This window comes from Bactrocera oleae, chromosome 2 (genome assembly GCF_042242935.1).
Source record: "Bactrocera oleae isolate idBacOlea1 chromosome 2, idBacOlea1, whole genome shotgun sequence".
In the NCBI taxonomy this organism is placed as follows: Eukaryota; Metazoa; Arthropoda; class Insecta; order Diptera; family Tephritidae; genus Bactrocera; species Bactrocera oleae.
Window position 1 is genome coordinate 16,622,903 of NC_091536.1, and position 21,774 is coordinate 16,644,676.

At 32.7% G+C, this 21,774-nt stretch overlaps 1 protein-coding gene across 2 annotated transcripts in view; it reads right to left on the reverse strand.

Moving 5' to 3' along the window:
- Positions 1 to 7,627: 7,627 nt before the first annotated feature.
- sr (stripe) overlaps positions 7,628 to 21,774 on the reverse strand; it is a 124,169-nt gene continuing 110,022 nt past the window's right edge. Inside the window, exons 4-6 of one of the 2 annotated variants that reach the window (XM_070109940.1) lie at positions 17,961 to 18,818; positions 9,544 to 9,666; positions 7,628 to 8,958 (exon numbers count right to left, since the gene is read on the reverse strand). In XM_070109940.1, coding sequence (XP_069966041.1) covers positions 7,631 to 8,958; positions 9,544 to 9,666; positions 17,961 to 18,818 — 2,309 coding nt within the window. In that variant the 3' untranslated portion in view covers positions 7,628 to 7,630. Of the gene's footprint in view, positions 9,667 to 17,960; positions 18,819 to 21,774 lie in introns of both variants that reach the window. The other variant, XM_070109938.1, reaches the window with a different exon arrangement.

The window sequence follows — 21,774 nt, forward strand, 5'->3', positions numbered from 1 at the left end:
ATCTTATTTATTTTATTTTTAATTTTGTATTATATTTGTGTCTCTCATTGTATTTTGTGTATTTTGTTTGATTTTTAATATTTTTGTTATTTTTTTAAATGTTAATGCTTTTTAATGTGTTATTAATTTTAAGTAATTAATTAAATTTTTTATGTTGTTTAAATAATGTTTTTTTTTTAATTTTTTAATATTGTTTATTAAGCTATTTTTATTTTTAGCACTATTTATTTTTATATATTTTTTTATTTTATGGAAATTATTTGCATGTTTGAAAAGAAGTTTTTCACATCTAACTATCTTATTATATTAACACTGAAAACAGGAAAAAGACTTACTTCAAATGATTGTTAGTGGAATGTATTGAGACATGTACATTTTGTATTCTTGTATATACGATTATAACTGCGAAAAAACTATTTATTAATTGTTTTTGGTTGAAATTTAATTTATTATTTGTTTGCATGCTATTTTGCGTGAATTACTTTTGGTTATTTATTAAACACATATGTATATGTATATATGTGTGTATGTATTATTAAGTGTGCATTTTAATATAAATTATGTTTAATTACATTTAAAATCTTTTTGTTTTTAAATAATTTTATTAACATTTAATACAGATACAATTAAACGGAGTAAATTGGCAAACATTTTTTTATTGGAAAAATAATGTTAATTAAATCAATTAATTAATTATATATTTTTTAATTTATTTTAGTAATTAATTAATTTTTTTAATTAATTTTTTTTTTGTTAAAATTTTGTTTTTCAATGTAAAATATAACTTTTTAAAAAAATCGTTTTATTTAATATGTTCTTATATTAATATTTTTATTATTTTTTATAAATGATAATTTATTTCATTTCATCATCTTTAATCATACAATTTATGTATATAGGTATATATGTATATGCTATTAATCAATCATTTGTTATATATTTTTATAAATTTTTTTGTGATTTTTTCATGTAATTTTGTTCATAGAAGTATATATGTATTTACGTATATACTTGCATATATGGAAGAAAAACAATCCATAGTCTAGCATTCATACTTTATGTGTGTCTGTTTATGATTTGTTTTAAATATTTAATTTAATGTTATTCTAATAATTATAAATATTTATATAATGCATATTTGGGAGCATATGTATAATAAAAACATATGAAGAATAAAAAAATCACAACACCATACAGATAACTGCTGCTATCTATGGATAGATAGCTCTTTTAGGTATATAAATATGTATGTATGTGTATAAAGTTATATATATATATATATTATCAGTGATTCCTAAATTTCAGAATTTTTACTAGAATGCAGCAATATGATTTTACAAATATATATATTTCAAGCACGCATAAATACATATGTATACATTAGATACATTTATAGCGGTATATATGCAAAAAGATTTCATACATAAATATGATTTCTGAAGTGAAGTTCTCAGCACTTTTTCCACACATTTTACGTTTTTAAATTGTTTTAGATAATAATTTTTTTCATTTATTAAGGTTTTTTTTACATAATTTAATACTGTTTTAACAATAAAAGTCCATCGAAAAATTTAATTAAATATTTTTCTTTTACGAAATTGCTCAAGTACTGTAATTTTAGTATCTTAAAACAACTAAAGACTGTTTTTTTTCGCACTAAATAAATTTTCTATAATTTTTGATACATTTTAATGGCACCAGCTGTTTCAAATTATTTTCACTTATTTATTTGTAAATATGTATGTTAAAGGCCATGTAAAACCTGTTCGTTTTGTTGCCTTAACATTTAAGGTTCTTAAAATTTTTCTTCTTATTCTTTGGAAAAATACACTTTTTCTGAAATAAAAAACACTTATATCTACATACAATTTTATATATTATATATACATATATCTTATAACTATATGCTCAAAGGACTCTAAGCAAACATGCGTAACTGTAAATTGGAAATTGGCATACATTCTGCATAACTTTTGTTATCGTAAATATCTATATATGTATATGTAAATATGCACTCATTAAGCCACTCTAAAAATGAACGCATTTCTAAGTTGCAAACTTTTCGTTGCATTTGCCAGATGAGAGTTTTCATATGATTTTTTGTGGTTTCTCCGTATACCTTACTTATCTAGTTTGTGGTTTAATTTAGCGGCTATGCTAAATAATAATTTTGTTAATTCAAAAACTTCAATTTCAATTAACAAAATTATTATTGTGCCAAAAGTATAAGGATTGTTAAAAGAAAGTAATACACACTTAGCCTTAAATTTTTTTAAAAAATTTTTCCTAACCTTTGCTCGTATACTTGTTTTAACGCCTACTCAAACTGTTTATTACGAAAACTTTCCCGAGTATACTCAGCTTTATATTTAGCTTATTTTTTCTATCAAGTCTACTTTACACTTATGCACTTATTTATCTAAAGTTAATGTATACCTACATATTATGCCAATACAAAACCGTTTTTTTTTATTAACAAGACACACACATACAGCTACAATCTCAGCAGATCTATTTCGGATCTAACCTAGAAACCATTTTTGCAATTTTCATTTTTCTCACAGCGTTGCGTTTTTCTTTTGATGAGTATGATCTTTTACCTATACTCCTTAAAGACCTTTAGAAATTAAAAAATAATGAGTATAGTAATGGATTGTTCTATAGTTTCGATTTTTAATATACCTTATATTTGTTGGCATACAGTAAAGAATCAGTAATATTAAATTATGTTACACATATATAATTTATAGTTCATACAATATTGTAAAGAGAAACTAAAAAAATAATAAAAATAAAGAGAAACTAAAAAAATAATATGACATGCTCCATGCATCGAAAGAGTCAAACATGTTCCATGCTTCACAGGGCTACCAAAGCTATTAATGTTCTGCATTTCCAATTATCAAAAAAAGATTATATTATTATTAGTAGTAAAGGTTATATTATTGAATACTGTTAAAAACTCTAGTGGGAATCCGAACGCGCAGGAGATTTAAAACTATTGCATCCGCCATTAAAGTAAAAGAATGAGATATAACCTGAAAGCTTATTTTGTGAGCTTTTTTTATAGTACTCAAGACCCTAATATCCGTACTAAATAACCCTGTATTGACTACAAACAGTCTCTATTTAGCTTTATTGAAGCTGATAAGTAAGGTTTGTACACCTAGAAGTGGGCTTTTTCGTAAAAGAAAAGTTAAAATCTTTGCCTAAGGGAAAATTTAATGTTTGGAAAAAGCTCGTAACTTCATTGGAGTAAGTTGTACAAATAGTCAGTCTAGCGCCTCAATAGTTAGCAGCTTTTTTTAAAAATAGTAATAAAAGCTCTGTTAAAGTTGAAAATAGTCAGTGAAGTGCCTCAGAAGTGAAAAGCTTTCTATAAGGGGTTACATGGTTTCACAGCTTCAAAAATCGATTTTTTTATTATCTTATTTAATTTTATAACAACTCTTGAATATTGTACTAAATGCTCAATTTGATTCAAGTAATAGTTTTGGAGATATAGCCTTGAAAAGTTGCGCGCTCTAGGCCAGCTATATACGAGTCACTTAAAACTTTAAACACGTGCTTCTCAAAGCCAGTTGTCAAAATTGCTCGAGAACTGCTCAGCCCATCTTAATAAAATTTTACCCTTATCTTCGAGAATTTATATGTTCTTGAACGAAGGATATTTTTTTCAATTACAATGATTTAAAAAAAAGAGTATAATTTTCATCAAAATTTGCATTTTTTGTTAAAACGTCTACCAAAAATACAATTTTCACTTTTTAAACTTTTCCTTCGTCCAATACCAAGCTTAGTCTTAATTCAAAGACGCATTTTATTCTTTTTACTCCTTTGATTCTGTAAGGCTGTCAACGCGGAGGCATTTATTTTCCGAGGGACTGCCGGAAATGACGTCGTAATGGCCGATTTTTGAATATTGCCCTTTGAAAATTTCACCAAATCTTTGTAAGGTATGTCTATTTAAAATTATAAAAAGTTTGAATAAAATAGTTAATTTTTTATATGAAAAAAAGAATTATTGAAATTAGGCCAGTTTTTGCACGAGAAAACCCATGTAACAATTTAAGTAGTCATAAAAGCTCTCTTAAAGTTGCACTTTCGACTAAATGAAAAGCACAGAGAAAAAACATTTTGAAAACTAATTGGCTAAAAGAGAGCATGCTTGCTAGTTATATCAGTGAAAAATTAGAGTATGACGAAGGACCATTAAGGTTTAAACAAAAACATGTTTGTAGAGAAAATCGGGTTAATTAAGAATAACTCATTTGAAGTAAAAGTCAAGCAAAAGTTAAAATTTGACAGATTATCTAAAGCAGCTCATATTAAGTGTCTGTTTTAAGTTTTATGGTGTGCTTTAAAACATTAAATTTTTTTTTTTTGTAAATTATCAAAAAAATAAAAACAAACAACATCTTGAAATAAAAACCAAAAATATTTTTTTTTCCATACATAATAATTGTATTTGTTTTTATTTATATTTTATTTGCATTTTTTAGCATTTTCATGCTTTCAACGGGCGTAGAAAAATATTAAACAGTCATTACAAACAGTTTGAATAGAGAAAACATAAATTTTTAACAAAATAATAAAGAAAATATTCCGCGTTGCTAGGCACATACATATGTAAGTAGTTTTTATAATAATTTTTATAAATTTTTGGATTACAAAACATATTGATTACATCAAATAAGAAACGATAAAATTTTTTTCACATACAACGGTTTATCGCATGCTAACATTAAGGGCTTTCAAAAGACAATAAAAACACTTTCAGGAGAAAACCATAAAAAGGACGTAAGGTAGTACATTAAATGGCTGTGCGTATATGTAGCTTAAAAATACTAATTTACAAACGAAACTATTTACTAATATTTACGTTAAGCTTACATAATTTCACTGGTTCCACGATTGTTCGATATGCTAAAGACAGTTTGGCGCCGAAATGCCAAACATACCAGCGCCTACAATTGCACTTAAATAGCTAAAACTTAAATGCTAATTAAAACCTAGGTATTAGTATGCGTTTACGCATAAAAATATATGTGCATACATATGTATGTGTATGTATGTATGGACTAAGTATATGTTCATTTGCGTTTTTTGCTTTTGCTTTGCAAACATTTAACACGCAACATTTAAGAGAAAGCAAATACAAAGTTTTGGACGTTTTTGTTTTTATTTTTGTGTTTTTTGTTTGTTCTTTTTTGCGTTTTTTGTTCTTTGTGTTTAGACAATTATAAATAAATAAATTAGTACAGAAATTTAGTACATCAAGTTAATGAGTTTAGTTTCTAAAATACCATAAGATAAGTAATACTAATTTTTTGAAAAAAAAAAATTATATATACAAATATTTTTAATAAAAAAAAAAAATAAAAAAATGTTAAATAAATTATGTGAAAAAATTAGCTAATAATGAGGCGTACTTTTTAAATTATTTAAATTAGTTATTTGAATTAATTTTAGTTTAAATGTTAGGTTTTTCGTTTTTAATTGAAGTTTATAATTAAAATTAATTTATTACAAATGAGATCACAGTATTAGAGATATAAGTTAAATTAAGTTTTTCTTTGTGCTAAGTCTGCCACATTTTTCGCTTAAAACAGTAAACGTTTTGCTCTTCAATGCGGCATGTTTTTCAACAAAATTTTCTTAAAAATGTTTTTCATAGCAAATTATGCGCTGGTTAGTTGTTACTTAGCTTTGTTATTGTTTTGTGTTAACAGCTATCTTTAATATATATTTAAACCGAAAAAAAAAAATTTATAGTTTCTTTGTGAGTTTACTGCAGAATTATTTGCTTTGTCTCTTCTTGTTTGTAACGGTTTAATAATGCATAGTGTTTATGTTTTTGCTTTTTTTTAAATTTCTTTAATAACATCGTAAATTTTATACTAAATAATAGCTTTATAGTAGGCTAAATTATGGTAAATGTCTTGTGTTTGTAACTGAGTTTAAACCTTGTTTATATAATTGGTTGTATTTTGTTTTTGTTTTGAACAGCAATATTTGATAGCAACAGTTTCGGTTTGTTAAACTTTTGAAGTTAACAATGTAACAACCTATGAAAGCGATTTTAATATATATTTTATAACCTTATAATTTTGACATTTGAGTTTTTCTCAAATTCCAACGATTTTGGTTGAGTGTTTCATAATTTCTCATTACCTAAACTATGTTTTGTTTTGTATATTTTTTTAATTTAACATACATATCTAATTTGAAATATTTGTAGCTTTTTAAATTTATTTTTAATATTTCAGAATTTTTTCCATGTTGAAGTCATCATCGAGTGTTTCTCACGCATGTGATTTTATAGTAGAGTTTTCAGAATCTTTTTTAAAGATTTTTTTATATGTTTGACTTAAATACTGTGGTTAATTAGATAGGTTTGTGTTTTTCGGATTGTTACGTTTCACAAAGTTTTTGTGAAAAACATATATATTGGCAATTGGCAGTTGATTTTAATGAAAAAATGATATAAATATATATCAGTGTATAAAATTGTTTTAAAAAATATATATATTTTTTTGAAATATCGAGCTGATAAGAGGACATAAACAAACTGAGCTGTCGCTAACATATTTTTGAGTTTAGAACAACCAGCAATTTTTAAAAGCTTTTGAAGCTTTCACTAATAATTCGAAAACACACCTATAGAAAATGCTCGAATATTTAATTGCAAACTAATATGTTAGAAATATAATAAATAAAAACTAACGTTAAAAATGTTGTTGAAATATTTTCGTTCGCAAAGCTTTCACTTCAACTAAAGAGACGAAAGCACATGTGTAAGAACTTTAGATAGTCAATTGTTAAGTATCAAAAAATGGACAACATAAATGTTTGCTCTTACTTTAAGCTCGAAAATATGACCGCAGATAATAAGAAGCTCTCAAGCTTTTCAACCAATTTCCTGCCAAATGCCAATGTATACATTTCAACAAATCATATTTGCTATTTCACCATACTTTGAACCATATGTCTGTATGTATGTAGTTTTTGAAAATATTAATCTATACGCATATAAATGATAGCATTACTGTGTAAGAAATACTATTACCATATCCTTGTTGCTGCCAACCGACGCACTACGCGCATTGAGACCACGCAATATGGTCACCGGTATATTGCCAACAGACTCACTGCCATTATCACTGTCAACCCGACGTACTGACAATGCGCTTGAGCTATCGCTTTTCAAACGTATCACTGTTGTGTTTGTAGACGCTTCAGTAGTACTGATGGCGGTGTTGCTGGCGATTGCGGTGCACTCATTGCGCGAGTTCAGCTCAATATCGTGTTCGGAATCGGTTTCTTCGTATTCTTCCATATCATAATCTTCACTACCCAACAAAGCATCATCTTCGGTTAGCTCGATATCTTCGGGCATTTCAGTGTATTCACCAAATAGGTCTAAAGGGAATGGGAAAGCTGTAGGCGGTATATTACTGCGACTGCCGCGCAATGAAAGTTCCGCTGTGGGCATAACGTCTAGCGGTGTATTGGGTGAGAAGGGCGATGAAAGCTCCGCATGCCAGTCCTCCACCATTAACGGTGTTGTTGTCAATGACGGCGGCGTTGTTCGTGAGATGAAATCTTTCGATGATGAATTAGTTTTGGCCTACAAACTAGTGGCGCTACTCGTCACAATGGGCAAATCGCCGGAATGAAGCATGTGATGGGTTGTGTGATGATGATGATGTTGCTGTTGTTGTTGTGCAGCTGCTGCTGCCACGGCTTGTTGTTGTTGTTGCTGCTGCTGTTGTTGTTGGCTTAGCTTGGATTCCTTCTTAATGCGTTGCTTGAGATGCACTTTGGCGTGGCGTTTCTTCTCATCGGAACGCGCAAACTTACGACCGCAGATATCGCATGAGAAGGGCTTTTCACCTGTATGCGTGCGTATGTGAGTTGTCAGATGATCCGAGCGGCTGAAAGAACGCATGCAAATGCGACACTGGAACGGCTTTTGTCCGGTATGTATGCGTATGTGGCGTGTAAGTTCGTCGGAACGCGAAAAGCGGCGATCGCAATTCTCCACGGGGCAGGCGTATGGTCGCTCATGCACAGGCGTTTTACTTGGCCGATTTGGATACTTGCGTGGCTTAACAGGCACCAGTTTGAGCGGCATCGTGCTCTGCTGATATACTTGTGACAGTATTTCGTGACCTTTGCTCGTTGATGGACTGTATTCAGCTAGCTGTACAACAGAGTAGCCAGATTGGCTGCCTTGCGATGCTGGCGGTTGCATATGGTGCGGCGGTGTGGGATCCGAGTAGGTCTCTTGTTTTGGAATGAGACCACCAATTACGGACGCTGCGGCTGCCGAAGAGGTTGCGGATGACGGACCGGGCACAACCAAGGACTGTTGTGCGCCACCGTATTCGGCCGGCGAATCCAGCCACTGGTATTTAGTGGCGGCAACGGATATTTGCTGGCGGTATTGTTGCAACTCATGGTTGGCTTGCGCCTGCTGCATATCAGCTAGGCTGGTGAAGCTGCTGGTGCTGCTATAGCTTGGCGGCGGTTGTTTCAATATAATAGGGGAGCAGTCCATATTGAGTCCGAGCAGCTCGACATTCTGCGTTGCTGCGCGCCCATCATCGTAGCCGCCGGTGTGCATGTGATGGGAGGGTGAGGGTGTGGACGATGGTTGCGCTATATTTTGTTGGGCGGCATAATGTGCTTGAGCTGTGCTCTGTGGACCAGGTCCAAGTAAGCTGAATATAGGCGGTTGGAAGAGTGTCTTATCGGGGCTGGGTAGACCCCAACTATTGCCAAGACCCGCAGACGGTGGTGACATTTGTCCAGGCAGCACACTCAATTGTGGCGAACCAATTTGTTGTTGCGTAGTTTGCTGATGCTGCTGCTGCTGCTGCTGCTGCTGCTGTTGGTGAGTAGCGGCAGCGGCTGCGGCAGCTGCCGAATGCAGGCCGCTCATTGCTGTATTACCTGTAGTGGTGAAAATGCCACGATATGATATTTTGCCGCTATTGCTATTGCTAGTTGCATGCGTTTGTTGTTGTTGTTGTTGCTGCTGTTGTTGGTGTTGTTGCGCATGCTGTTGTTGTTGATGTTGTTGGTGATGGTGGTGTTGATGGGCGTGTGGTTGATGAAGGCTATGTGCCGTTTGTTGATAGTGTGTATTATGTTGTTGTTGCTGCTGTTGTGTTTGCTGTTGATGGTGGTGTGTATGATGATTATTGTGTTGCAGGTGTTGTTGCTGATGTTGCTGGTGTAAGGTATTGTGGTGTGTTATTTGGTTTTGTTGTTGTTGTTGTTGTAAGTGATGTTGCTGCTGCTGCTGATGTTGATACGGGTGATGGTGGTGGGGTGAGTGTTGGCCGGCATGTTGTTGATGGTGTTGTGTGTGTTGTGTCTGTTGATGGTGATGGTGTTGCTGTTGTTGTTGTGTATTGTTTTGTGTACTTGTATTAGCGGTATTATTACATAATGTTGTGCTTGTTGCTGTTGTTGTAGTTGTTGTTGTCTGATTCTGACTTAGATGTGTAGGGTACATGGTACAACTATTATTACTTGTTTCTTCCTTGACAATTGCCAAAGTTGGCGGCGTGCTGCGCTCCTCCTTCAATGGACTGCACAGCACCGGACTGGTCGTGGGTTGAGGTTCGAGGGACAAATCCTCTGATTCGATGGAACCTGCAAATAATTGAAGTAAAAGAAATCAGCATATAGTTGAGACTATTGGGTTTAAGAGCTTTAATTAATAAAGCTACTAAAATAATTTTACTAATTTTTAAGCTATAAAAGCAACTTGTTGCTCTCGAAATATATGTGTGATTTCGTCCATGCAACATGTAGCCCTTTTTTCCACATCCCTCAATATAAACAAAAAGAAATCACCAACGTGTCAACTTACATGCTGCAACACCCAGCTGCCGGCTATCAATTAATTTCATGCAACAAAATCATTCAGCATTTTTCAAGCGCTTCCACATAAAAGATATCCATGGCCGAGTGATTTCCGCGAATGCCGCCCAGTAGTTTGCCGACGCAGAGACGTTCGACGAACTTGACTGCTCGAATTGACAAAATCAAAATGCCAGACGGCAACCAGCAACTCAGTGGCTGCCAACCAGCCAGCTAGAGAGCCAGTCAGCTGGACGCTCCTTCGCGTTTCGCGAGAAATCAACACGGGAGGTCGGCAGCAGTAGCTTCAATTGCGAATTGCGACACAAGAAAAACATCGAGCGCCGCAGCAAAGCATTGGAAAGCAACAACAACAAGTGTGTTGGCTATAATGTTGATTGCCACCAAAGCATCAGAAGCATCAAATGAAGGGCAAAAAAGTGCGAATAAAGCACAACATTGGCGTGCAAAGAAGACTAATTACATTCCGAACACCGATGCTTGGACACTCTCTTGCCGTTGCAGATTTTTTCTCGACTTTTTCTCTTATACGTATTGCATTGTCTGCATTACAAGCATTCGCGTTATTCTTCGGTTGCGAATTGATTGAGTTGCAATGCGCTTTAAATGTGGCTTGACATCAATCCTGCGTTCGCATGTGAACACTTGTTGCAGTGTTTATGAGCAATGCCGCAAACATACATATATAGCTACATAATATAATTGTATATATGCCACCAGTGATAAGTAAAAAAGAACATAGTACATGCCATGCCTATATTTGTTGGAAAGAATTCTTCGATGGCGCTGTCAAAGCTAGCGCTCTTATTGCCGCAGTGTGAAGTATTCCCAAATGGCATTTTATCGCACTTTTATTTTTATGCGTTTTTGTTTTTGTTTTTGTATCTTAGTTTTTATTTTGTTCTTGCTTTAATTACAGGTTTGTATTCATGGCGATTGTTGGCTATTATATTTGTTTAGTTTCATATATCGTTGTTCATGTGTTTATTTAAGCCTGTGATATGTGCAACAGCGAGTCGAGTTTTTATGCTTTTATTGTTGCTTACAGTTAAGTACACATTTTTACTTTGTAAAAGTGTATATGATCGCTTGTGATTAAATAAAGAAGCCCTTTGTCTAGTCTTTCATCGATTTACACTTTCACTACTATAGCAATCTATATATGTAGCTTAACAGCGTATACGATTTATATGAAATTGTCATCAGAATTATCATTGACACGTTTTAACGAGCTACGCACGAAAACCGAACAGTTCTCAGTGACTTTTTGTATTATCTGCAATCTAGCTGGAACAGTGACCATAAAGCTGATATACATTAGAAAACTTACAGCCGAATAGCATCGGTACTATTCGTCCGGTATAAATAATTAATTTTCGGCAATCTATACACGAAAGCTGAACGCATATCGCTTACCCACTTATCAATACCATCACTTTTCACAACAACAATCATCTAAGTGAGACCGCCGTCGCGAGGATCAGCCGCTAAACTAAAGTAATATATTTTCCGTTATAAGGAATGATGATTAGAATAGTTCCACACATAAAAAATTAAGAAAGGCAACGTTAGGTGCTGTTATAGCATGAAACTCTTAAAAAAAAATATACTTATACATATATATATCGATAAACTCTCTTAAATGAGAAGCTAACAAAGTACTAAGCATTAGAAATCTACTATAGAATTTAAGTTGAAATAAATTTAATAAATTTTTATTTGATGTGCAATTATGTTCATGGGAAACTTTTATGCGCCGTAGAGAAATCGGTAGAATACTGCTGTGAGCGAGAGCGCGCTTTAAATACTTCGAAACTGACTTTGATCCCATGTGACTAACTGGAACTACGAAATCTTGGTATTAACTGGTATTTTATGTGATGTAAAATATTCTTCTTTTTTTTGTTTGTTCTGGGTATTGGTATTGACTCATTTTGTTTGAATGTCAGTGTTCACTGCTAAAATTTCTAATAATTGAATGTATTTCACATTAAACGTGATAATTTATTGAGAACCATAATATAATAATTCTTATTTTTTTATATGGAGTAAATACTATGTAAGTATTTGAGTGTTGCTATCAGCATAAGCTTTGACACCGACTTCTCACATTTTTTGCGCTCTGTAACGCTTGAAACCCACCTCACAAATCTAAAATTACTCACCAACTTGAGCATTTACTCATTGCTGATAGCATGTTTCGCGGCGCACTGTATTTCTTTGAGTATGCGCACTAAACGGATCTTCGTAGAAGTTGCCTGAACTTTGCACCACTTCCGAATAATACGGTAATATTTAATTATTTTTCGGATTTTGTTTTTTTTTGTTTGGTTTGTGTGAACTACCGTTTTAGGGGAATTCGTTGAAACTTTAGAGAGTTACGAGTATTTTCTAATGAATCCATTATGCTTAAGAGCTTTTAACATAAAATTTGCAACGTCAGCAACACAAGCAGACGTCAGTCCGTTTTGTTAAAGAGGAGCATGATAAAAATAATGAGTGCAAGTTCCTTCGACAGTTATTACTTGCAACACATACATATACATACACATACTTGCATTTAAATCTTTTCGCGTTGCTAATAAATTATTATAAATTGCCAAAATTTTATGGCTTATTTTCAGCTAGTAATTATATATGTATACATCTTCGTGTGCATGTATATGATATATTGTGCATGTTTTAGCCGCTGAGTTCATTGCGTCCGGACGAGTTAATATTATTTTATTGTTCTTAATGCACTTTGAGGCTTGTTGGCGATTCTGCCAGTTTGTGACATGAAAAATGCGTTTGGCGTTGCCAAGTTTGGCGATTAAAAGCGACTTCATCATTGTCAAACAAAAAAGTATATATATACTATTAAGAAGAAGACCACTAAGTACAAGAAAAATGTTTTGCATTCGTATGAAATATTTGCAACTCTTAAGCTGGCAAAACGCACACAAGAGTAGTGGAAAAGCATTGCAGAAGAAGAAATAAAAAATTATAGCAACAAAAATATACAAAATCAAAATAAATTTTTTTTTAAATTAAAGCAAAATAAATTCGAAACTCAGTGAAGCACAGTTAAATGTGACAAACAGCAGCAAGTCTGTATATTTTGGTCACTTAGCGTCAACACACACACAAACACAGGCAAACATTTTGTCAATCTTTTTTTCTGCACTGCCTAACTTTTCCAAAAACAATGCAACATTTTCTATTTGCGTGGGCACACCAGAAATTTTCTTTCGCCTCTTGCCTACTTGCTATTGTTGTTGTGGCCATTGCTGCCGTTCGTTTCACTTGCTGAATTACGAAATTAAATGTTTTGTAAAATTTATGATGACAGCAACTTTTTATGTATTCATAGCTAATAAATGTATTTTATTGGATTTTTTCTTTTCGATTTTTTTGTCGCTTTTGTTCTCCGTTTTTGTTGAAGAAACACATTTACGTATACGAAACTGTTTTCAGACTTTTAGCCGCAACTGTATTGATACATATATCATAAAATATATGTGTAATTAAGAAATATTAAGTAATTAATTGCTGCTGAATGCAGGCATTTTTTTTTTAATAAATGAATTATACCGTGGCTAATTTTATATAATATTAAGGTGGCAATAGAAAAGCGTTATGCAGAAATGTAAAGAAGACGCAGGAAAATATTTAAAAAAATATTTCGATTTCTTTCTGTTAAAAATAAAATAATTTAACTATTTGCTTTAGCCGAAATAATTCTTATAGCTTACGTTTTAATGAAACATTTTTACAAAGACGGAGAAGGCCAAAAAGGTTTTGTTTTTTAAAGCTGTAGAGTATATAAAACAACTTCAGCTTTTTGTATAAAACACTGTATATAAAATAGCTTAAACTTGTTATTTTGAAAATTGTATACATATAAAAGAGCTTAAGCTTTATGTATCAATTTAAAAAAAAATTTAAATTTTTTTTGCAGTCTTAAAATTAACAAAAACTTTATCCGAATCGACGCTCGAAATTTAAATCAGGTCTTTTAGACAACAGTTTGACTTAAATCGTATCGAAAAATCTTCTAAACGGGTAATTTAAGATATTACAAAGTTCCCACACAATAGTTGGAATTAATTCCCGTTCTCGCCGTAAAAAATGTAAAAAATAGGTGTATTTCAGTTGTTCTGGAGTCATGTAACACCTTTAATAAATAAAACATTTGGAATTATTATCGCTTTTAGGGTTTATCACGCAGTTTGCAACATATTAGTCAGCTGATCTTGTTAAAATGCTACATGCGCCTAATTGTAGGCAACATTTTTTTAAATTTCTTACTTGTAGCTATATAACTATGTGACAGTGCACAATGGTTTTGCCCTTAGGCCAAAAATATAAAACATCATGTTAAAAAAATAGCTAAAAAGTAAGCAAGTTGTTTCTAAAATGTCAAAACTTCTTGATGGCAAACCGGTTTTTTCTGGAAATCTAACGGAATTTTCTAAAAATAGCACTGAATTTGTGCTCACTTATTAACTTTTTAAGAGCGATTCACGCAGTGCGAATGTTTCATAACAAAAGCGAAGTACAAAGTGTTCAGGCGATCTTTTACGTTTCATTTTCAAAATTTCAATTTTTTTTAATGAATTTTGAAGTTAAAGGTATTTATTTTATCTTACAAAGTTAACAAAAACTAACTTCTGTTGCAGTTTTTCTTAAATGGATACTTTAGTTTACTCTGTATTTTATGCATTTTGTGTGAGTCTTTAATATGTTAACAAAAATTTTAGTTGTGGTCCCCCACGATTCCGCCATCCATTTCTTTTTAAGTGTATTTATGTTTGTCTTAAGGTAATGAAAAAGTTAAGTGTAGCTGCCATATAATCTGCGCTGTTGTTGTGCTGTATTTTGTGTGTTCTCAATAATCCTAATATACAAGTACTTGTATATGCAGTTATTACGGGAATTGATAAAGACTTAATGCTCAGAGCTTCAACTTTGTTGCAAGCCATATCTGCGGGTCACAAGATTAATTCAGAAAAATTTAGGGACTATGCTCTTGAAACCGCAAAGCAGCTGGTTAAAAACTATCCCTGATTTTATCTTGTTGTAGATTTGCGGAATTAATGGGAAGCAACTGCATTAAAATATAAAAAAAAATAAAAATAAAATTTTACTGGTATAATAATAACTAATTAATATAATTAAAAAAACCAAAATTCATACCAGTTTTTTTTAATTTATATAAGAAAAAGAAATATAAAATAAAATCGAAAATATATTTTTGTTATAACATAAAGAAACTAATTTATGCAAACCAAATGCACATAAATGCCCAGTTAAAAGCGTCCACAATACATTAGTCTAGTCTTGTCGCCATTTGCGTGCAGTGGGAAATATTATGAAATTTGTATTTCCTTTCTGAAATTACTATATCAATTAAATTCAATTTGCTGCGCTTTTTTATTTACATTTTTGACGTTTCTTAGCATTTACGCTGCTTTGTTTTCCAACGAAGTTTTGAGAAAAAAGTATAATAAAACTGGACAAGTATGTAGTTTTGTGACCGGGCGGGGGTTGCTGTATTAAGCAAATTCACATTCATGAGTGCTATACGAGATCACAGATGTCCGTATCAAATACATTTCTTAATTCAATTAGAATGAGCGTATTTAGCACGAGATCAGCGCTACGGCAGTCTGCGCTAGTAAGAAGCGAAGCGTGGCCGTTAGTGATAACGACCCAGTAGTTGTGGCATAAGGCCTGAGGAAACATTGACACTGAACGGAAATGTTTAATAGTATATAAGACACGATTAATTAATACCGTTACTACTATAATGTGACTGATAAACAGTTATCGTTGGGGTTGTCGAGTATGTCCCTAAGTGTATGAATATGTTTGTAAGTAACTATATGCGTGCTTCTTACTAGCATTTCAGTTGGCAAAATGTTTCTTTTTGAGAAAAAAATTAGCAAAAAATATTATTTAAGGAAGCTAAAATTCTGCGAAATAATTGTGGATACTGGCATCGCTAAGCTTAATTTAAAACTTAAATATTAATAATGTAATTTTTAAGTATTTTCTTATAAGAAAAAGACCAAACAGTCTTGCCATATTCTTCTAATATAAAATGACTGCTATTTTGTATATAATTTTTTTTTTTTTTGAGCTACAAAATAATAAGGATATTCAAAAGTAAAAAATAAAAAAAATACAAAGAAAATATTATATTGATAAATTAAAATATCGCAAAATGCTTTTCATTTGTGAAAAAAATAAGAATTTTTAACAACATTTTGAAAAAATAGAACAAATTTAAAATTCTATTTTTGCAAATAAGAATTTATTGTAGGAGTGTTGCCACCGTATCAGCATATAAAATATCTACGAGGTGTGTTTAATTATGAAATTTCAGATCAATAAGAAAATCTGTATTAATTTTGAAAACTAATTTTCCTTTAAGTTGGAAAAAAACATTTGCTCATTTTTCGGACAAATAAAAGACAAAAAATAAAATAAAATGACCTTAAATCGCTTCGCATATACATATGTCCAACTGAGACAACACCTTTCAGCGGCTATGTAAATCGAGCAGCTGCAATAATTTATGACAATTTTTTTCTAAAAGTAAATAACTCAAAATTTATTGTAACCTCGAAGAGATCACTCACAAGCAGACAAATGATTCAAGAAAGCCACTATAAATCATTGCAAATGTTGTAAAATTTAACTAATAATTTTGACAAACAAATTCTTGTCTGTAAAAAAGAATTACTACAATGTGATTATTGTTTTCACAATATTAACAAAAATAGCTTAAAAACAATAAAAACAATTTAAAAGTGAAAACATGGAAAATAACATGTTTTAACAAGATCTTAAGTGCCCTTAACACAGCACTCGAGAGTTCGAAGTGTCTTTTCAGCAGCGCGCCAAAGCATACACAATCACGAGATAAACAACGGAAATAAAAATAAAGTAAATAAAAATTGGACGAAAAATATGCAAACATGCAAGACACAGATAAATAAGAGGAAAAAAGCACTAACTTAAACACTCAGCAGAATCAAGGCATGATTAGTCAAAAATGGAACGCAACTTAGCTAAGATAAAATTTTTATTCGACACAATACCGAAGCACAGCGGCACTTCAACAAGGAATTTCGCAAGTAAGTATGTGTGAGTATCTGTGAATATGTACTGTATGATATTCAATTTTCGTTGTTTGCAAATTTGTTTGTTTAATATTTTAAGAAAATAATTATACACTTGCGCGTAATAGTCAGTTGTTGTTGCTACAAAGTCGTGTAGTAGTTGTTGTGTGTGCACTGAAAGGTTAGGTCGAAGTTGGTAGAATGAAAAAAGGATGTGTATATGTGAAGGAGAGTTAAGTTTTATCGGAAGTGAAACTTTATGGCTCGATTATGTGATGGTAATCGGTAAACTAACCGAAAAATTACGAGTTTTACTCACGCTCTTCTCATATCTACACTATGCGATAGACCACAGGATTCAGACTATTTATAGGGTCGAGGGTTCGTATATTTTTATAATTGAAGCTCATTTTCAAAATTGAAGCACATAAATCTTCAACTTTCTTTACAACAGTAATCTTTCAACGTTTCGATATGCATAATTTTTTTGTAAAATTTTCATAACTTTTTTATATTTTAGAATGTCTCCAGTGCAGTGACTAATTATTTAACTCCATAAATCAATTGTAATTGAAAACCAATAGACTGCAAAAAAAACCGACGCAAGCGTTTATCACTTCTAACAACTATTTGAATTAATAAAATGTCAAAAATATAGCAAGAGACACTTTTGAGCAACAACATAAATATCTTTAAAAAAACTCGGTACAAACAGAACCTGTCCATAGTGAGCGAAATGATTTTTCAATGTTAATCAGCAGTGAAATGTGTCAGCGTTTTGTAAGCTTTTAAATTAGATCAGGTTTCGCGCATCATAATTTATATGAAACCGATTTAAGATTGATATAACAAAACATTTTAGCAGTGCAGACTTGTCACGATCGCGGCTTAATTTATACAATCAATATTCAGAAGGTATTTAGTTTGTAAATATATTTCGCAAGCGCTTCTTACCTGTAATGGGTGGTGGCTCAACAATGGTTGACGGTCCGAAGAATGAAGGAATATCGTTGGATGTGGTGACGGGCGTATTCAGATCGCCCGTCTGCGTATCACCGCACTGCGCGTCCGACGGCAATGACTGCTTGACAATGCCGCTGACGATATCTACGCCGTTGGGAGTGGCGACGACGCCACCTAAACTGGCTGCCGCGTGACTGCCCGGACTGTGTTGTGCGGTATTGAGCAGACTCAAATGTGTAGCGGAATTGCGTCCACTATTATTACTGTTATTATTTGTGCTGTTGGCTGCCGTGATGGCGCTTGCCGCGAGAGTTGGTGATGTTAGCGCCGCGTTTGCCTGCTGCACGGCGGTCGCTACTGTATTACAGCTGTTATTGCTGCTGTTGCTATTGCTGCTGCTGTTGTTGTTGTTGACAATACGCGTGAAATTTGTGCGTGAAATAGCAGCGCTCAGCGCTGAATTTGTACCTGCTACTGCGGATGTAGCAATATTATTGGTGGTCGGTGTATTACACGCGCTGCTGCTGCTGCTGCTGCTGCACGCAATGGCGGTCTGATGATTATTATTCGCCGTCGAGAGATTGTAGTGGAGTAGCGTTTGAGCGGCACCCAAATGGCCACCGCCAAATGTATGTGATGGGGTGCTGAGATAGGTGGCCGCCGATGTGGCCGCGGTCGAGGGACTAGTCTGTGCGGTGGTCTTAAAGAGACACGTATCGAAGCTCAGCACATTAAAGTGTGCGGCGGCGGCGGATTCGGTTAGTAGGAATGCGTGATGCGATGGCGCCACAAGGGTTTCAAGCCCTTCCATGATCATGGCCGCTGATGGGGTTCCAGGGGCTACGCCACCTGCAAGCAGAAGCGTAAAAGAATGTTTAGTTTACTAGTTTTAAGTATAAAGTAAGATATTTGTATAAATATAAATAGATAAGAAAGCACTACAGTTTTCAAAAGCTATTTAACATATTAACTCATTTATTTAAATGTATTAATTAAGAGCTGTATTGTGCTAATTTACAGGCAAAATAGAATACTGTAAGTTAAATATTTTGTAAATAAAATGTTAGTTGAGTTTCCACTCCGATTTTTCAAAAATATGTTTTAAGCATTATTCCACAAACTATTTTTTAACATAAAAGGAACTAAAGGTTAATATATTATATAATGAAAATTTATCAACATACCTATAATACAAGCTACTCTTTAGGATTTAGAGCAGGATTTAGGATTCATATTCTTTACAAATATATATGTATAAGTAAAAATATAATTATTTCTAAAGAAAAACTAAGCTAGAAAATTTTGAATGCTAAAAAGTTTATTTTTTGGCAAAATTTATTTTTAATACCCACTCTTTAATTCTTCATGAGAGCGTGCATAAAGTAAGTGTCTTCAATAGAGTGTGAGTGATTTATATGTCAACCAGTTTTGTTACTTAGTGTCAGCTAAATTGTTTTCAAATCAGTGTGCGAAAGGTGTGCGTCTTAGATATACCTTAAATAAGTGATTTTCCACTAATACAGTATTATTAAAATATTGCGGGGTTTTAAATTGATTTATGTAGTTTGGATTTCTAACTGATGGTATCAAAATTAATTAAAAAATTTTAATTAAAACTTTTTCAGTCGAATAAACTTAAAAATATTTGCAAAAGGTGTGTGTCGTCGATAAAAGTTAAGTGATTTATGTATTTTCGTTGAAAATTAGTGCATTAATGAAAAAAAAATCCAAAATAATAATAACTCTCATTTCTAAGGGAGCCAAAATATATGGATACATTTTGGCGACACATTAGTCGGTTACAATGTTCTTTTAAGCAAATAATTTAATTAATTGTATTTTATTAAGGACAATTAAAGTTTCATTAATTTAAAATATATATATTTTTTTTAATTTCAATTGTCATTACAGTCTCGTTTTCTTGTGAACAAATGTCAAAATCTTGCGCACTAAACATTAATTGGATTGCTTTGACAGCAATTAGATGTTTCTATTGCCAAGCAGCAACATATAAAAGGTTGTTCAAAACCAATTACTAATTACAATACTTAAAAAATTTCGACTAACAGACGTTTATGGTTACAAATAATAGAAACTAGCAACTCATTCATTACATATTTATTTGATTATTTACGACAGCAACAACGATCATAGTATAAAATATCAGCCACCAAATGGTCTGACAACTGTGCACCCACACACGACACGCACTCAGCCGATCAAGTCACTTTTATACTCAATCGTGCCAACGAATGCGCTGACAACTAAGCGCCACGCCAACAATTGCAACGTGTCGCCAGCAGCAACAACAGTGTTTAGAACTACTAGTTGTTGTATGCAATTGAATTAAAATCGATTAAGCACTTAAACACAACGGGCCGAGTAAAGAAGGAGCCTACCAAATAAAGAAGCACGAGTAACTTACACACACACACATACATATGTTTTGCAGTGTGAACTCATGGAGGGAGGTTTCTGCTCAATAAAGTGCGGGCGGCTTGCGCATAAACCAGCTACCAAAGTGTTCCAGTTCCCATAATGCTTTTTGGCAAGCTGTGTGCTAGGCGTTTTGTCTTCAAGTCCATCAGCACTGACCCACTTTCGACAGTCTCAGATGTGTGTGTGTAAGTGTGCATTTGTGAGAGAGTGTGTGTAGAAACAAGTCATACTTTTGTGAATATTCGCTAAAAGCATGCGCGCATGCGCATCAATTGTCTCATAAAAATGTCTAATATATATGTGAATGGGCAATTGCCACTTTTATGTGTATATATCTTCATAAATATGTAAGTATTATGTGTTCATCTTTAGTGTAGCATACCAATTTTTTTACTATTAAAAAGTTGTAAAATATATCACTTGACAATTTACTTTGGAAAACGACATTAATTTGCCATTATTTACACACGAAAGCTGTACATACATACATATACGAGATATATATTAGCATACATATAGGTATACTTGTATATACATATATACTTGTATACAGAGCTAGGTGCTCATATGCATACTCAGAGCTTAACTCTAGCTATGTCTATGCTCATATGTTGGTAAGTACATACGAATAAATGCCTCACCGCCATCACTGATGTCACTAATTTAATTTCATGCGTTTAATTGAATTTCACTTGACGGCATACAAAATGTCGAAATTGATTATTTTATGGTTTTCTATTGTCTTTTAAATATGTCATAAATTAGACGAGTGACGCGTTGTTATGCTTGAACGCTTAGCGTTTAGATGTTGGCATTATTTCGTAAAAATCATGACAACACTTCGAAAGTCGTACCAATTTACTCGAAACAAATTCGCGAACCCAAAAAGTTCCAAAAAAAATGAAGGCTTATTATCATAAATATCAACCAAAATTCAAAAATATATTATTGTGTAAAAAAAAAAAAATTTATAAATAAAATCCAACAGCCTCTCAGCTCCTCATAATGCTGTTCACTTGAACTGCATGGCGCTTGACAAAACATCACTTTAGCAGCCCGCCAATATCAAGCAGTGTCGCTACAACAACTTCAACGCGAGTACCAAGCTATAGGCAAACATACAGCTATATCTGTATATACCCGTAGTAGTCGAAACCTCAGCGTCGACCTCACGGCTACTCATTTTAGTCGACATTTTTCGCTTTTATTTAATAAATTTTTAGCGCCTCCATGCATGCATATATATTTACATATATATATATATTACTAGGTACATATATATGCATTTAATATTTATGTAGAGGAAGCTCTTTTCAACCATTTGCTCCTCGCTTGAAGTGCACTTGATGTCAGAATCTCTGCGCTA